The sequence below is a fragment of the Arctopsyche grandis genome, chromosome 1, assembly GCF_051622035.1.
Source record: "Arctopsyche grandis isolate Sample6627 chromosome 1, ASM5162203v2, whole genome shotgun sequence".
Classification (NCBI taxonomy): domain Eukaryota; kingdom Metazoa; phylum Arthropoda; class Insecta; order Trichoptera; family Hydropsychidae; genus Arctopsyche; species Arctopsyche grandis.
In genome coordinates, this window is record NC_135355.1 from 11,970,872 (window position 1) to 11,988,432 (window position 17,561).

Genomic DNA, 17,561 nt, shown 5'->3' on the forward strand with positions numbered 1-17,561 from the left:
TCGGCGATGGCTTGGTGCTCGTCAAATAACAATAGACCTCTCTATTGCCGTATAAAGCAAGAGAGCAAAAAAACATGGTTGACAATAATGCAGCATTTTTTTGTGCATAGAGCATCGACTGAAAGCTGCTCTTTATTTATTACAAATACACACATCCTTGTATTTTGACTTAGTTTGGTCATAAGAGGGAAATAATATATGAATAGCGGAAATAAAAAAGAACCAAAAAATCCTGTATAAATATGTATTATATATCAAAAGCAAGGTGGAATTCTTTGAAATCGATGAATGTATCTCTAAATCTAATATTTGGCACATACACGGGGTCCTTTTTTATTTCCGGTATTCATATCATAGTTACAAAAATCGATTATTAAATATGTAATGACGGGAAAAAAATGGGGTTGGATGGTCGAATGAGAAGCTCAAATTGAAATTGATCTTTATAATTACTATTCTTAACGGGCATTTATGCGAAACGGAGAGGTATTTGGTTTTTTCCTTCACATCAATGCGCATTTTATGAGACGAAGAAAGGTATGTGGGTCGTTTTCGGTTTGATCGGTCGTGAATAATGCATGCATTTCTCTGGAAATAATAACCAGCTCAGTCCTGTGAATTTCGGTCGGATATATCATTTTTTTTTCTTTTGAAAATTAGTTGAACAAAACGCGCCATTGCAAATCCATAAACACATTCTTTTGATTGGTTTTTCTGTAATTTTTAATATTATAAATCCTGATAAAAGTCACAGAAAGTAAACAACTAGCTATACATATATGTATATTCGCATAAATCCAACAATATATTGTATACGTGCATATGTACATACATATCTAAAACGAAAAACCAGGGGATGTGGAGTCGTAAAAAATGGATCTTTAATATATATTTTTTTAATTAATAGTATTACGGTATGCGTCAACTAGTCAACTAGTCTTAGAAAAAAAAATTAACTAAAGAAACTACTTTATCGAGTAACCAAGATGAATAACACATGAAGATTTGAGTTGTTAATATCATTTTTTATATCACCCCATTACAACCAATACTTACTAATCTGCCATCGACTAAAAGTTCAAGCAACTTCAGAGAAACTATTTATTTTACAATTCTTTTATAAATACTATACAACATGTAATCAGTCCACAATCGCTTAAAGTCTATCTTCACAGAGTCCCGAGCAACGCCGGGTAAAAGCCGCTAGTTATATATAAAATCGTTAAATTGCAGATATTTTGATAGGTTCTGATCAATGTCTATTGTTTTAGTGATTTATAAAATTTTCTTTATATTCTGAAAAACGCTATTATTGTTATTATTATTTTAGACGTTGGCAATAAAAGTCGATCTTACTAATATAGTTCAAGTCGTAGTCGGTAAATTTTGAAGCGACTCCACAGTCCTGCAAAAAACTGTAGTAGGACTGTGACGTCGGTTTTTCATTGGTATCTTTTAGTTTTAGCTATTCTCAAATGTGTTGATATGTAAAAATATGAAAAGTAATTCACAGTGGTGAAGAAGAGAAATCAAAGAAAGAGTGGCACACCCAAATGACGCTAAGTAAATCGAACGGTAGTTTGTAATAATTTGTAAATAATGAAATATTCGTAAATAAATATTTTGTTTATATGTAATTCAATTTTTAAACCATAAATGAAAACACGAAAATTAATTAAATTAAAAACTCATACTTTTTTACATTCATATATATATTTAGTGCTTTTTTATGACATAACGCACCGGAACGGCGCTCCCGCACCTTTTTTAAAGCTTTTTTTAAATAAAGATAAATTATGTTTAATTTTGTATGCGCTCCGTGGCATTGGTAAAACTCTTTAAAATTTAATTTAAATGATAATTGAATATAATTTTCTACAAAATAATCTAGACAATAAGTGAAATCCGGCACCTATTTGAGTTGTGGTACTTTACATATGTAAAATACCACATTTCCTATCCAAAATTTTTGAATACAGGACGCTCAATGGTAGAAAAAACATAACAAATTGCAAATACATATTGTAATATATGCAGATACGTACACACATATTATACATATGTATATACGTGCGGATATACATACATCGTATGTATGTATGTACAGCAAATCCTCGCTTACGCGATTAATTCGTTCCAGAGGTTTTCGAGTCTAGTCGAGGAAAACCTAAAATTGGGCAATTTTTGAAATAATATGTGTTAATTAAAATATTCTCAAAAGTTTGTTGTTTAGCAGTAAGTACAGCGCATTCCCCGATCGTGGAAGTTCATAATGGTTCTGTGCGTTTGGCAAAAATCGTTTCTTGTAATTCTTGACCTTGAAGGACTTGACCTTACCGATGAATTATTTCAAAAATTGAAAATTAGAAAGAAACTCTTTTAGATTCGGATGAAGATGTAACAATTGTGTGTTTGGCAATGAATGAAGAATTAAATAAGGAGTTATCAAAGACAAACATACAAAATAACGTAAATAAAAATAGCCTCGACATTAAAATATACATTTTTGGATTTATCGAATTTTTTTTTGTATTTGTATTTGTTTATTATATGTTTTTTATCACTTTCTATAATATTTTTCCAGAATTGTATAATGAAAAAAATAAGTTTTTGCTTTGATTTTGGACCCGGATCCGTCGGGTTTTGAAAATCCGAGTTTTCAGAAACCCTAGATGTGAGCCTCTAAGCCAGCTAATCCACTCTCGATCATATTTAAATTTTAAGTCATCTTCTTGGTTGTTCATTTTTTTGCTGTTCTACTGAAAAAGAGTATTTTTTTCTGGTCATTCTGATGGTTCCATCAAAACTATCGATTAAATTAACAAAATTCTCCTTTTCCAGATTTTGGTCAAGTTCTTTGATTATTTTGACCAACTCGCTAATAAAATTGTCCACTTCTTCAGTTTGTATACTATTGGGGAGTCCCAATCCATCACTAGATATTGAAATTTCACTCCAGGCATCACCAATATTTTTAACAGTTTTATAAATGCCTTACTCTTTACAAAATTACAAAAAACGATTTGCTGTTTTGTCCATCAATAGCTATAATTGTCTGCCTAAATGTGTTTCATAGGTAAAGCCTTTTTTAAATGTATGTACTACACTTTGATCCATTGGATGTCTGCCATCTTATCATATTTTTCCAGAGAACATGTATTTTTCATATTGTTTTATAATGTCAACTTTGGTCTCCATAGTAATGGGATGTTTCTTTTTATCACTAGTTCCTAAATCATATTTATGTTTGCTAAGCATGATCAGGGGGTATCTTATATATAATTTCGAAAGACACTTTTTATGTAACTATGTAAGGTTTGGGTGGGAGCATCGAAAACAAATCAAAGTTTCTATGACGGGGGTATCGATATTGTTGAATATAATTTTTTTTCGATTTTAATAAATTTAATAAAAAAACAAATGAATACTTACTATTAGATAAGCCATGTTTAAGCTGTTTATATTATAAATACGGAGCGAAGCCGGGTAAAACCACTAGAATTTTTATAATGAGCAAGATGAAAAATAGCCCGAGCACGACAGAAGTCTTAATACAAGAAGATATCTACATACATAAACTCTAAATTGCATTATGTGCGTGTTAAATTTTACACTGTAAAATATGCTGGTGGAGATATTCCAGTGGGTTCGGTGATTACTAGTCACAAAGCACTCGTCACAAAGTCACTAAAATCTCTATAACGGAACATCTGGCAGCCGAAAAGTCCATCATACTAATGAGAACTTGAGTGCCAAATAATGTGTATTCGCGATTTTCATGACAAAAATTGTCTTTGTGACCACCGCAATGTGACGAATAATCTAATTACCATTCCAATGCTGTATCTCTCACATACACGTAGACAATATTTATTTTATAAAAAACATACGCGCAGCATAAAACATAACAAAAAATAAATAAAAACTGCTAAAAGATTATTTAAGCTAGAAATAACAATTAACCCGAAAAATTTTAATATATATATATATATATATATATATATATATATATATATATATATATATATATATATATATATATATATATATATTCTTACTTCACGTAAATTTTAATAGATATATATATATATATATATATATATATATATATATATATATATATATATATATATATATATATATATATATATATATATATATATATATATATATATATATTCTTACTACATATATATTCTTATTTCACGACTCGCAATAGCAAAAAATACATATTTCCTCTCCTCGAAAAAAGTTTTAGTGAATGTACCTACTCAATATACAAAATGTTAGATATTAGCCAATGATATGCATTGAAAGTCTAGACAGTATATTTTTAAAATACGTCTTCGTGAGATTAAATCACTGTGCATTGTATTGATGTCAGTTTTGGATTGTTATTCTTTTCATTGAGCTGTGTCTTTGTGTTCTTTTTGTATTCTGGTGACCTTTTCAGATCAAGGCTATGTTTTTTTTTTTGCTTTATTTAATTATCATTACTATAATCGAATATAAAAATATCATTAAACGAATTTGTTAAAAGATTACATTTGTTGGGAAGCGATTTGTATTTCGTGAACCAAATCGTACCGTATATGGTACGATTTTAATTTACATATAGAAAAATTCGATTTCCTAGTGTAACGTTATCAAATTTGCACTTGGAAAAAAAACATCATCGAAGACGGCTTTATACTGGTATGGTAATAAAGCACCGGGTTGTCTTGCGCAAGTTGCGTTGAGTGCCGTTTACTGCGCTAATCTACCACATTAAATTGATATTGGCCATCAAATAAATAACCGATTGATAAAAGTCGGTAAGTTACGCTAATTGCTAATCGAACGAACGTGTGTTTCGTTTCGACTAAGTCGATGTTGGGGTAAATTAGCAAATATTTGCTTTGCTAATTCGTTTTGAGAAAATTCACTTGGTATTAAAATTAGCGAAGCATTTTAATAAGTTGGATTTTATGACACGTATTGCGACGAGATGGTTCATAAAAAATACTATGTATGTACTCACAAATGGAAAATATATGTATATTGAAGTTTTTACAAACGATTTGGAAAATGTATAAATACAGCCAACCTTCATATAATGTGCTAGATCTGTTCCGAAAAAATAATAATAAATGTGAGAAAATAAAAAAAGTGAAGATGTGAAGTGAATCATGTTTTTTTTTCTTCAGAAATTCAATTATTTATATTTTCCCTTACTTTTTTTGCGGAACAGATTAGACTACATCATTATTTACAGCCATTCGCCATCCACTGTTGGATGAAGGTCTCTGCGACACGCTTTCATTCGTCTCTGTTCTCCGTAACTCTCATCCATCTTACCCCACACAATTTTCCGATTTTGTCGATCCATCTACCTTGCGGCCTTCCCTTCACATTTTTACATTCTCTCGGGTGCCATTCCTGCACTTCTTCTGTCCACCTTTCGTCCATTCTTCTAGGTACGTGACCCGTCTATTGGCATGTCAATTTCATCAGTCATCACTAGAGGTAGGATAGTCACAGTGCTATTCATTGTTCGGCAAACCTTTAACAATGCATTTACAACCTTTGAACAATACACGGCCCCCTCAGGCTCCGGTGACTAGTCATCACTCTCTCCACTATATCCACTACCCTTGTCATCCTTCTCACTCCGCTTCCTATCTCTCCTAGTTACGACAAGAATACAGCCTACAATAATTATTTGAATACGTTGGATTTTGTGTAACATCTTGGCGTTCAATGTTTAAGTTTCACATCCGTACGTCATCATTGGCAAAACACATTGAAGATCTTTTTCTTCAGGCAAAGTGGAATTTTTTATTTAAAAACGCAAAATTTCAAAAATATGAATACTTTATGTGCCTTTACTATGAAAATATTTTTTTAAGCATTTAGCAAAAAAAAGAAAGAAAACCAAATACTATAAATGATTACATATACATATGTATAGGTAGTAAAAGTATGCAGATGTATTTTTAAAGGATTTAAGTGAAACGGTAAATGATTTTTCCTTTTACGGGTAAATTAAAAAAAATCGTGGATTAGATAACTGTTTCGGGTTTTTTCCAAAAAACGTTAACCTACATAGATTGAATCGTAAATAATTAAAAAAAATTTCAGGTGAATAATGTCATATAAATGCATTAAAGTTAATTCGCAATAATAAATAAATACCAATCATATTTATTTATATAAAGTTTGGACCATTTGAAAGTTTCGGTCTGATCGCATTTATTACGATTTGGTTAGCCTGTGAATTTATCAATTTACCACATTTAATATATACTGAAAATAAACAAATTCCAGACAACCTAATCCACAATACGCCATTTGCATCGATTTTTAATGTAATATTATGCAATAATATGTCTGTATATGTACTTAATTCGCGATAATATAGTTTACTGTTATTACCAGTATTTTTTTTAATTCACCGGTATTTACCGATGGCGACATTGTGTCGATTTACCGGTGAACCGGAATACCGGTATTGCAATCCCTAATTATAGCCATTGGGATTGGAAAAGACGCACAATCTCTATCATATTATGTAGATAATTCGAGTAAGTGGCTTACTAAATACAAATTGCGATTTGAATAAAAAAAATCTTACCTTTTTAGAGTCACCGAATTGCAGGAACATAAGAAAATACAATGTCCAAAAATGGCACTTCATTTTAAAAACTTAATATCACTTTAAATCACTAAGCACTATAATTTAATAAGAAAATGTCTCGCACATGATGATCCATATCACAGTGCTATTTTTTTCATGTTTACATATTCATTCATCTCTTCTTAAGTTTATATGATCTATTGTGAAGATGCACAGAATGAAATTAGTCATTACAGATCATAAATTTTATTTGAATTTTTCAAAATTTTCCAATTTTTTTCGATTTCATTGATTTCAGTATTACATCATATAAAATTGTAATTTTGCCACTTTTAATACGCAAGTGTGTTTATTTCGGTATGGTTGATTTAGTCATAAAACCCGTTCAAAGATGTGTATATTGGAAAAGGGTGTTTTATATGCATTGCCTTGTGGGAAAATGTCACCTAATGGGTTAACGCGTGTGCACAAGAGGTAAATAAACTCCAGTTGATTATATTGACATTTCAAGGTGCGTTTACGACCTTCACTTTTGATTCAACGCTGAAACGACTAATTGTTCACTTCAAATGCAGAAAAAAATCCTTCAACGCCACACGCTATAGTTACAGAAGCACTTAGCTTCTACATACATACATATATACTCAGGATGTGTCGGATTTTTATTTTAAAAATAATATTTATGTAATTCATTCAAGTGTTGATATTTTTACTTTAATTTCTCCAAGCAATTATCACCGTGTCAAAACTCTTGACACTACACAATTTTGAAATAGTTTATACCTATACTATGAAATAAAAAAAATATTATTTAAAAAAAAAATGTTTATTAAAATAAAGTTTTTATTTTGAAATCCATTATAGATTGATAGTCAGATGAAAATTACTGTGTCATTGAATATTGTATGTATATGTATACATACATATGTACACTGTTTTAAAAAAATATAGTTGCAAGGTAACAGAATTTGTGCCAATTTTTTTTCGAGATCGCCATGTGCGGAATAGTCACAAAGGCGTTTATAAACATTGATGCGCAACCTTATGTACAGATGAGCCAATTTATCTATGTATTTTCTAATTGCTCGCGGGTTGCAGTGCGTAAAAATATATTTTTTTGATTAAAGTTAAAATCTATTTTAATACTCTATTTTTCTTTTAAAGAAAATAAAATTTTTAATATATAAAAGAAGGTAATATATGATATTTATGAAAATAACCATTCTAAAATTATATAGATTTCGATGTAGGATATACAGTGAATATAGATTCGTTATTTGGATTTTGATATATATTCAATGAAACACTTGGTGATGAAAAAAATCATTTCGGGCTGCAACTATTTCGCACATTGCGATCGCCCACACGACAATTGTTGTCACGAAAATCGCGAATACGAAATATCTGGCACTCGAGTTCTCGTTAGTACGATAGTTCGCGTGTTCAAGTTCGTAGAGCAAGTAGAATTTTTTTATACATATGCACTTCTACCTGTTTTCAATTAGGGTGAATTGATTTTCCTATATTTTTTTATTTATTTTTAATATATATAAATATTTGGAGATGTTCCCGAAGGCCCTCCCGACCCACGGGCTCGCATGTACCGCATACCCCCGCGACATAGTAGTTACGCCACTGCACTGCTCAAAAATGAAATTGAATAAAAAGTGCAACCGTATCTAAAATACCAAAGGTTTGAGCTCCGTTGGTTCAGTCAAGTCACAGCGTGCGAATTTGGAGCTATTGATTATTGGGATGATCGGATCTGTGTTCTGGTTTTTTGACCACGGATGGTCGGCTTTTTGGGGCGTTGATCCGTGCTGGCGCGTCGGTCACGGCTACCGAGTCGAGGGTCACCAGTTCAAATCCCATACTGTGCTGCCAAACCACTTTGCCCATATTGCAAACGACATCACTTCGATTAAGTCCTAATCGATGGATGCTCCGGTCTCGTCTGCATCCATCTATGTACATACATATGTACACTCATGTTGAAAGATCACTCGGAGAAATTTATCAGTAACTAATTTGGTTTATGTATCACATATGTGCATAGTTATCCTTAAAGATTATTATCTACCAAATGTACATACCTGTGTAGGTGTGTGTGGAATGTATAGAACTAGTCAGTGAGCCTATCTACTGACAAAAGGTTATATTTCAACGAGTTAAATAAATTAATACGGCACCTAAAACCGTGTGATGTGTATTAGACGTCAAAAAATTACCCATAAAAGTTAGGTCCATTAAACAAAACTATCGAATAGATAGTCGATATTTCTATTCAATAGTTTTGTTTAATGGAACTAACTTTTATGGGTATTTTTTTGACATCCGCAGTATGGTCAATCTTTTTACTAATACCATTGTTGTGGTTATTAAATTAATCAACAAAATGATTGATGTACAATGTGGTACCCTGACTTTTCCACTCGGTCAATAAGCGCCCCGACATGCAACCGCGCTGCGAAAAAACCGCGACAGACATTACCGCGCGCTGACAAAACCACCCCAGCAATAAGCTCTCGGCAACAAAACCGCGCCAGAATATATGAAAAAAATAAAACATAAATTTTGACTTCGATCTCGATTTTGATAGATTAGCGTAGTTATTTCTGTCGCAGTTTTGGCTCTAGCGGTTTTGTCGCGGCGCGGTAATGTCGGCGCGGCTATGTCGGGGCGCTTATTGACCGAGCGGTTTTGACTGGACGCCGTGCAATGTACATTGACATTGTAAAATCCCCAGTAATACATATGCACAAATAATAAACTAGAACCAGAAATAATTGACCAGTTATTTAACACACATACATATATTACATTGGAATCAGAAATAATTGTAGAAATAACACTTATTTCCTCGTTATTGTTGTTATGCCATGTTACTTCGTAATAATTTTTTTATCAAAGACGACTTGATAAAAATCAAGCCACCGAAATAGGAAAGTGTCATAGTTTACGACATTTAAATTTTCTATTAATAACAATATTTAAAAATACTGGTGACCTGCTATACGTTTATTCTACTTTTCCAAGATTTTGGACATATCGAGTTAAAATAAGTGATTACAATTTGTGAATTAAGTCAAACAAAAAGAGTATTTTTGGAGCTGAAAATTGGACTTCCGCCACTTTCAAATATAATGGCTATAACGATATAACGAACTTCATTATTTTGTATTATTACATTAATTATTTAGTAAAAATTGTACCTACATATGTACATATATATGTACATATTAATTTTAAATTTATTGATTCAAAGGTAATAAATGTATAAATACATACATAAGTATATATGTATGTATGTATTATATCTATAAGATTTACTTTTTGATGTACATAAATTCAGGCGCGGCTCGTGCATAGGAACTGCGGCGCTGCAGCACCCCCAGAAAAATTACAAACGCATTTACAACTTGTATTTAAATATATTTGACATACTAATTAATAATGATTATGTCAAATATCTAATCATTCTTATTTAAATTATATTCACAAGTTGTAAATGTATACATATGTGATTTTTTTGTATTTTTTCTGGGGGTGCTGCAGCGCCGCAGTTCCTATGCACGAGCCGCGCCTGCATATATTCCTGGAAAAAAATATTGATCACTGTCAAGATTTAATTTAATCTGAATCTATTATTTATGTATCACCATCAATTATGATTTATCTATGTTAGTTATTTGTATTTGTATTGTACATATGTATATATATACGTAATACGATTGTAACTATGCAATTTATAGTTTTAGTTATTAAACATTAACTAGCTCAATTTATGATTTAGATTATTATTATAACAACTGGAAAATATACACAGGAAAACCACTTAATTCTAGTATACTCAACGAACATTATCAAAACAAAAAGAAAAAAAGAGTTTTCAGGGAATCTATGAGTCATTATTATGATTCACGATTGCACTATCACTCGAATCACGTACAGTACTTATGTACATATACGGAATATCAATATAATTTTACATACGCATAAAACATATTTTTATTTGCTGGAATATTTGAAGATTTGCCAAATAAATAAAATTAATACGACAGGGGCGAATATTTTCAAAGACAGGAAAAACACTTCCGGATTTAGTATGAGAATACATAATTGACGAGTGTGTATTAGAATACGTCTGGCGAAGTAATTATTGGGTGCATTCCCAATTGCACTTCATTTGTGTTAATTTACAACTCGTTATTAATGCATCGCACATTGTCCGGTTATTACCATTGCATTTCATCTCGAATTGCAAATTCTAGTGCAAAAAATTGGGATGACCAAGTTTTCGTTGTCAGAATGAGTTCGTTTCGAAAATTAGCATCAAGCATAGAAGAACAGGATAGAGATAGAGGATGTTAAAGATCTCATGGAAGGAGCTTGTGAGGATCGAAACGGTCTTCCAGCTTCTTCATAATAAAGGAGGTATTTAAAAAGAGAGAGCTTCTCGATACGTCAAAGCGCCGTAAGATGGAATATTTTGGCGACGTGAATTATTCGCGGCCCTAAATATCGCCTTCTACAAACAATCATGGAGGGGAAAATAGAAGACAAACGGTGGCTTGGGGGAAAGGAGCTCTCTTGGCTCTGGAACATCAATCAGGTCATGGATGGGACTCGAAAAATTGTTTCGGCTTGCCCATGATAGGGCAGAATTTGCAAGGGCCATAAACAATGTCTGCCCATGGTAGTCGCCTACATCCAAATACGGATGCGGCATTAGAATAAGAAGATAAACTGGTACGAAAAATAGCATTCAACTCTTTGACGAGTGTCAAAATTTCAATGGAGAAATTTTGACAAACGATGATTGAAACGGTGAAATATGATACGTTGCCAACGGATCAGATTACGTATCGAAGAAGCTGGTCGGAGCCATTGAGTTATTACGGTCAATTTGACCCTGCCAGTTTGAAAAAGGTTAAGAGTTATGTTTGTTTGATTTATTAAATGTTCTATTTTAACTATTTTCAACGAATCAATTGAAATATCTGGTAATTATATATTTAAAGACGCTATTTTGTGTATGTGTGAGTGTGTATCCTAACGCTCCCGATTCCAAACCGATTTATATTCTGATTTTAATTCCGATTCTCGATTCCAATTTCAATTCTGATTTCAATTCCGATTCTCGATTCTAATCTCAATTCCGATCCTAGGTTCCAATTTCCAATCCCGATTTCTATTCCGATTCCTGATTTCAATTCCAATTTCGATTCCTGATTCCGATTTCTACTTTGATTTTGATTCTTTTACTATTTTTTTTAAGTCATAACCCATACGATGCTATTTCATCGGGCTTATCGCTTGTTTTATTATATCTATCAATAAAATTACTTATACGGAAGGTAGTCTGTCCAGGTTGCTAAGCAAAAAGTGGTGCAATATTAGGTCATTTCCGATGAATTGGAAAGGAAATTTGAAAAAAATATCACATTGAACCGATGGAATCTTTGAGTCTACTATTACAAAATTTAAGCTTTTTTTTAATTGAACCAAAATTAATTTCATATTTTAGCATTTAATGTATTATATTAAACAAAACAGCTACTTTTAGATTTTATGATAACTAAATAAGTAGTTGCAATACAGAGATTAACTGTCGCATATGTACATACGTACATATGCGACATTTTCTTTCATTATATGTATGAAAAAATTACAAACACGTATTGGAAAAAGGGAAAATTTTGAAATATTTTTAATACTGTAAATACATAATTCATTAAATAATAGTTTAATACCTTAAACTTTTTGTAAAATTTTGAAACAATCTCAACATTGTCACTGTCGTTACTATTTTTTTTTCTATTTATCTGTCAAACAATACACTGGATTTGAATTTGAAACTTTGCTGAGAGCGTACGTATTTTTAAAAATTGGTATAATGGCGCGTTCACAACCGGTCCGATACCGCACAAGCACACGCCTCGTGAACGTCGAGTTCACACTGACTCACGTGCTGTTTACGTTAGGCTTTTATGACACCCCACTTTCCAGCAAATACGACATTTCAGTGCTTAGCTGCTTCAATACACAAGTTGAAGCTCGTAAGCCCCTCGGATCCCACCTAAGGGAATACCCATTGAGCTACGCTTCACAAACATTCTCATTTGTCAATTATGATTATTTGAGCAGTTTGTTTATTTTCAGAAAAGTTCGTGTATACGAGTACATACATATGTATGTGTGTCGTCATCAGCATGTACTGAAGATCCCGAAATAATTATGCTAAGCATGCATCTAATGGCCATATTTGCGAAAGTTTCAATTTTAGGAACGACATCATTCCCTAAATATTCTTCGGATATTATATTATTTTACGTATTATACATATATGCAATGAATTCCCGTTCCCGACCCAAATGATGGTGGGAGCTCTACTAACGTCTCTTCAACGCCGTGTCGTCATAAACCAACTGGTAACGTGGTTAGCAACGAACACATTTCTTTGACTACACAATGGCGCTTCAAACATTAGCGTCGATAAAATCGTAATTACGAATATTATAATTAAGAGGTTTTTTCCCGTTTTTTTTCACAGTAAGCTTCCCGGACATGCATACGACAAATCCAGAAAGTTCCATCGTAATCGGTTAAGTGGCTTAGGAGCCTATACGAGACAGACAAACAGACATATACATACGTATATATAGACATAGACATATGTATGTATATATATATATATATATATATATATATATATATATATATATATATATACATACATGTTTGAATGATAAACTCAGTGGCGGATTAAGTAAATGGGGGGGGGCAGGCGTATTTAAAATTTGGGGCCCCCACTCATCCTTTTCAGGATGTGATTTTTCATTTTTTTTTGGGATTTTACAAAACCATATTTTGTTGGTTGGCATTCGTCAAAAAAAATATATTCCTTAAAAAATAAGAAACAAGACATCGTGCTTTTTAAAATGCATTTAGGTTGTCTTGTTGTATACTTGTGGATTGCTGTTGCAAGTTACAGCTTGTAACACACCCGAACAATACTTCTGGGAAATAACGGGATAGCAGGTATAGCTTCGGTCCGCACAGAGCTATGTCTTTTATGTTATTATTGGTTGGTCATCAAAAGAACAATGTCCTAGATATGGGATTGGGATAAAAGCACTATATTTTCATGAGTGAACTTGAAAACGTTCAGTCTCTCTTGTCATATGGTCCTGTTCAGAACTAAACTTTTTGGTTTTCTGTCTGTTTTTCTGGTTAATTTTTATTGTGATCAAAATTTTCAACACAATTTTTATCACAAGGTAAGATTTTTGCACTACTCGCATGCACTTAATTTTTTTATTTTTATTAATATGATTTATACAAATGCTGATATAAATTAAAGAGCGGCCGATTTAAGTTTACACACAGGCGGCCGAACTCCTAGGCGCGGCCCTGGATATAGCCGTATTTCATTTATTTTATCAAACGAATTTATGTTATTAATCCACAAGAATAGTCGAAATATGATTTTTCGAAAGTGGAATTTTATTTAATTCTTATATAAAGACAATTTAATACATTATCCCTATTAATTCAATTCAGATTCGTGTAAATACTAGTACGAGCTTTAAGCTCGCAATTTTACCGATTTAAAATTCACACTTCCAATTAACCCTTTTAAACGAAAACAAAAAATAGTGTGGCTAGAACACTATCCCAATAAACATGCTTCAATAGAAAATACTGAATATAAAATAGTATTAACAGTGGGAAAAAATCCCAAGTGAAAATACGTACTTTTGACTTTTGATTTGAACTGGACGACTACTTAGAGAGATTTGAAAGCTTAAAAGTACTACAAATGAAAGATAAAATACCCGACTATAGATTCCAATATTCATTTTGAACAGGAAGTTGACAAATTTTGAGACATCGACCGAACAACACGAAGATATAGAAAAATCGCGCGATTTAAAAAACACATATCTCCGAATATCGAGCCAATCAACATTTTTTTTATTACCAGATTCGTGTCTACTGGGCATAGATCAATAAGAAAAGTCATATCTCGTCTCTGAACCATTTTTCGTGTCGAACAGTTTTATCAGAACTAGTCACCGGACCCAGAAGGTGCCGCGTATTGTTCAAAGGTTGTAAATGCATTGTTAAAGGTTTGCCGAACCTTTTTTACAAAGGATTTACAACAATGGAACAATGGATAGCGCTAACTTGTACCACGATATAAAAAAAATGATTGTATTTCATGGAATTTGTTTTTGCAAGTGTAATTATTATATATAGTATTTGCATGGTAAGGAGTGTAAAGACAGGATACACGCAGGAGTGTAAAGACAGGATACACGTTTTGGTAAGAAATTTTGTGGAAAAAAAGTTATTTGCGAGTCACAATTATAAAGTGCTCAAATTTTAATATATTTATCTGCTATTTTGTCATACTTCTATTATTGAAAAATGGTTTTAATCAAAACTATTTATCGCTAATAAGCTCTATGTCAGAAAGCAGTTCATATTATTATATTAACTTTATTTATTTCGAATTCAGTTTTTAAATGCTATAATTTGAAAGTTCAATCAAGTTCTCCTTTTCCTTGGTAGCTGTCCGAAAATGTTCATTATCAAAGGGTTTGAAATCCAATTGTTTGCTTCTTAAGGTTTGGGGAAGCACTGCGTAAAAGACGATTTCAACCCTTTTAAATGTTCAATTATTTTTTCACGTACATATATCCTGAGACATACTATTCTTGTTTTCAGATAAGAAATTATGTAAAGTTTCAAATACTTCAGTTTGATCATTTTCGAAACATAGATTCCAAAATCTAATTTCTTAATCATACTTTCAATTTTATCTGCAACATTAAAGATCATTATCGAGTTGTTTTCAATTGTCAAATTCAAGTTATTTATTTATTGGAGCGCTAACGCGGTAAATTTAAAAATGCACTCTAAAATCGATTGCCAGATTTCGATTTATGATTGTAAATCATTCATTCCTGCATGTCCGCCAGTACTGATTTTTTTTCGCGTACCACCAACCATGAACCGCGTATCACAGGTTGGGAAACGCTGCTTTAGATCGTTAAAAATAGCATATTGAATGAATACTGAATCGTAAACAGATTTTTGAGCTTTTTTCCTATTATGCTTTGCTTAAGCATTTACATTAAAATAAGATAATATTATGAATACTAACTAACAAGACAAATAATGTATAAAATAAACAATGACCACTGGATCAGTATCTATTGGAATAAATTAAAAATATATTGTGATTATTAAGGAATATAAGGAATAAGGAATTCTCGCTCCATCTCGATTCTATATCATTTTTTTTCTTCGGTTTTTCTACTTCCAAAGATTCTGTTAAACATTTCTCTCGCTATACTGTGTGAATTATTATTAGAAACAAGTTTTAAAGTTGAGTAGCAGTGCCGGCCTTAGACCCAATGATTTTTTTTCTAAACGCCCTTAGAAAAAAATTTCGCCTTTAGCGCTTTAATCTAAAATTTTGTATGGCTTTCGGCGCTCTAATTTTAAATTTTAGAGCGCCTTTGGCGCATCGTGTGGCGCCCTAACTTATTTGGCGCCCGACCCAGCCTCCCCTTAAAACCGGCACTGCTGAGTACACTAGGATTTTGAAGAAATTTACATAGGGATACAATTTTTTTTTTTTCAAAAATAAGCTCCGAACTTATTTGACTATTGATCTTCTCTAAAGTGCAGAGTGCTACTTCATCAAATAGCGTAAAATCTTTTCTGATAAAATCAGCGTAAAATCTTTTCTGCTCGAAGATGCGTCAGTTTTCTAATGGGTTTCATCCCATTGATATTTCAGCAGTCTTAACAAATTCTTCATTATAAATATTATCAATATTTAAATAAATTCACTCCTTTTTGACTGATTCAACCATTTGTTCCCACCTCGTTTTGCAATCTTAAATCAGTGATAGCTCTTTTTTACATACCTCCTTTACGTTTCATTTATTCAGTTTCTTTTACATATTTTCGTAATATAAAATTTTTGAACAAAGAGAACTAACAAAATCCTTGCAAAAATGATTTTTTTTCGAGAAATTCTAGAGCTGAAACACTAATTGTGAACATACGAACAATAAAAAGTTTTTAAAAATCAAATATAGAAATATAATATTTGAATACTAAAAATTAACTTCGTATAAAATAAAGTTCGTTTATTAAATGTTAATAACGTTTTAGAAAATAATATTTTCAGATTACATTTAGATAATCATTAAATGTATATTAATATAAAAACAATAGCGAAAGGGTACTATAATATTTTAGAACTTGCAAAGGTATTATCCAAGTTCTAAAATATTATAGGAAACTAGTGTTTTTACCCGACTTCGCTCGGTATTTTTAATATAAACCTCTTAAACAAGGCCAATCTATGTAATAGTAGACATTTTATTAAATTTATTTGAATATTGATTTGTTTTCCTACGAACCATATATAAAATAAAACTATACAAATAAATTTAATAAAATGTTTGCTATTAGATTTGCCATGTTTAAGCGGTTTATATTGCAAATACCGAGCGAAGCCGGTTAAAAACACTATATATAATAATGCTTCAAAGTTGATTAATGATTGTATTAGTTGCTCATAAAAAAAATAACATATTAATTTACCAACAGTTACAAATATCAAAAAGTATGATCATGTTATTATAGGGATCATTCACCATAGGTGGACACTTAATTTTATATAAAATCATTTACATAATTCAATTAATAAACATTCACGGCCAATAATAGATATGAACACGACTCTCAATTTCTTGAATGACTCCCCCACATTCGAATATTCATGAGTCGATCCAAAAGTATATGTTTTTACTTTCGATTGTTGTCTCCGTATATGGAAACGATAGGCGACAACCAGTCGGGTTTAAATCACCAATTTCGAGAAATCTATCAATTGGATCATGATACAACGAAATATGTA

At 31.7% G+C, this 17,561-nt stretch overlaps 1 protein-coding gene across 1 annotated transcript in view; it reads right to left on the reverse strand.

Annotated features, from left to right (window-relative positions):
• LOC143910998 (uncharacterized) overlaps nucleotides 1–12,582 on the reverse strand; it is a 29,543-nt gene extending 16,961 nt beyond the window's left edge. The window contains exons 1-2 of the mRNA XM_077429681.1: nucleotides 12,370–12,582; nucleotides 6,614–6,813 (exon numbers count right to left, since the gene is read on the reverse strand). Coding sequence (XP_077285807.1) covers nucleotides 6,614–6,676 — 63 coding nt within the window. The 5' untranslated portion in view covers nucleotides 6,677–6,813; nucleotides 12,370–12,582. The remainder of the gene's footprint in view (nucleotides 1–6,613; nucleotides 6,814–12,369) is intronic.
• Nucleotides 12,583–17,561: the final 4,979 nt, after the last annotated feature.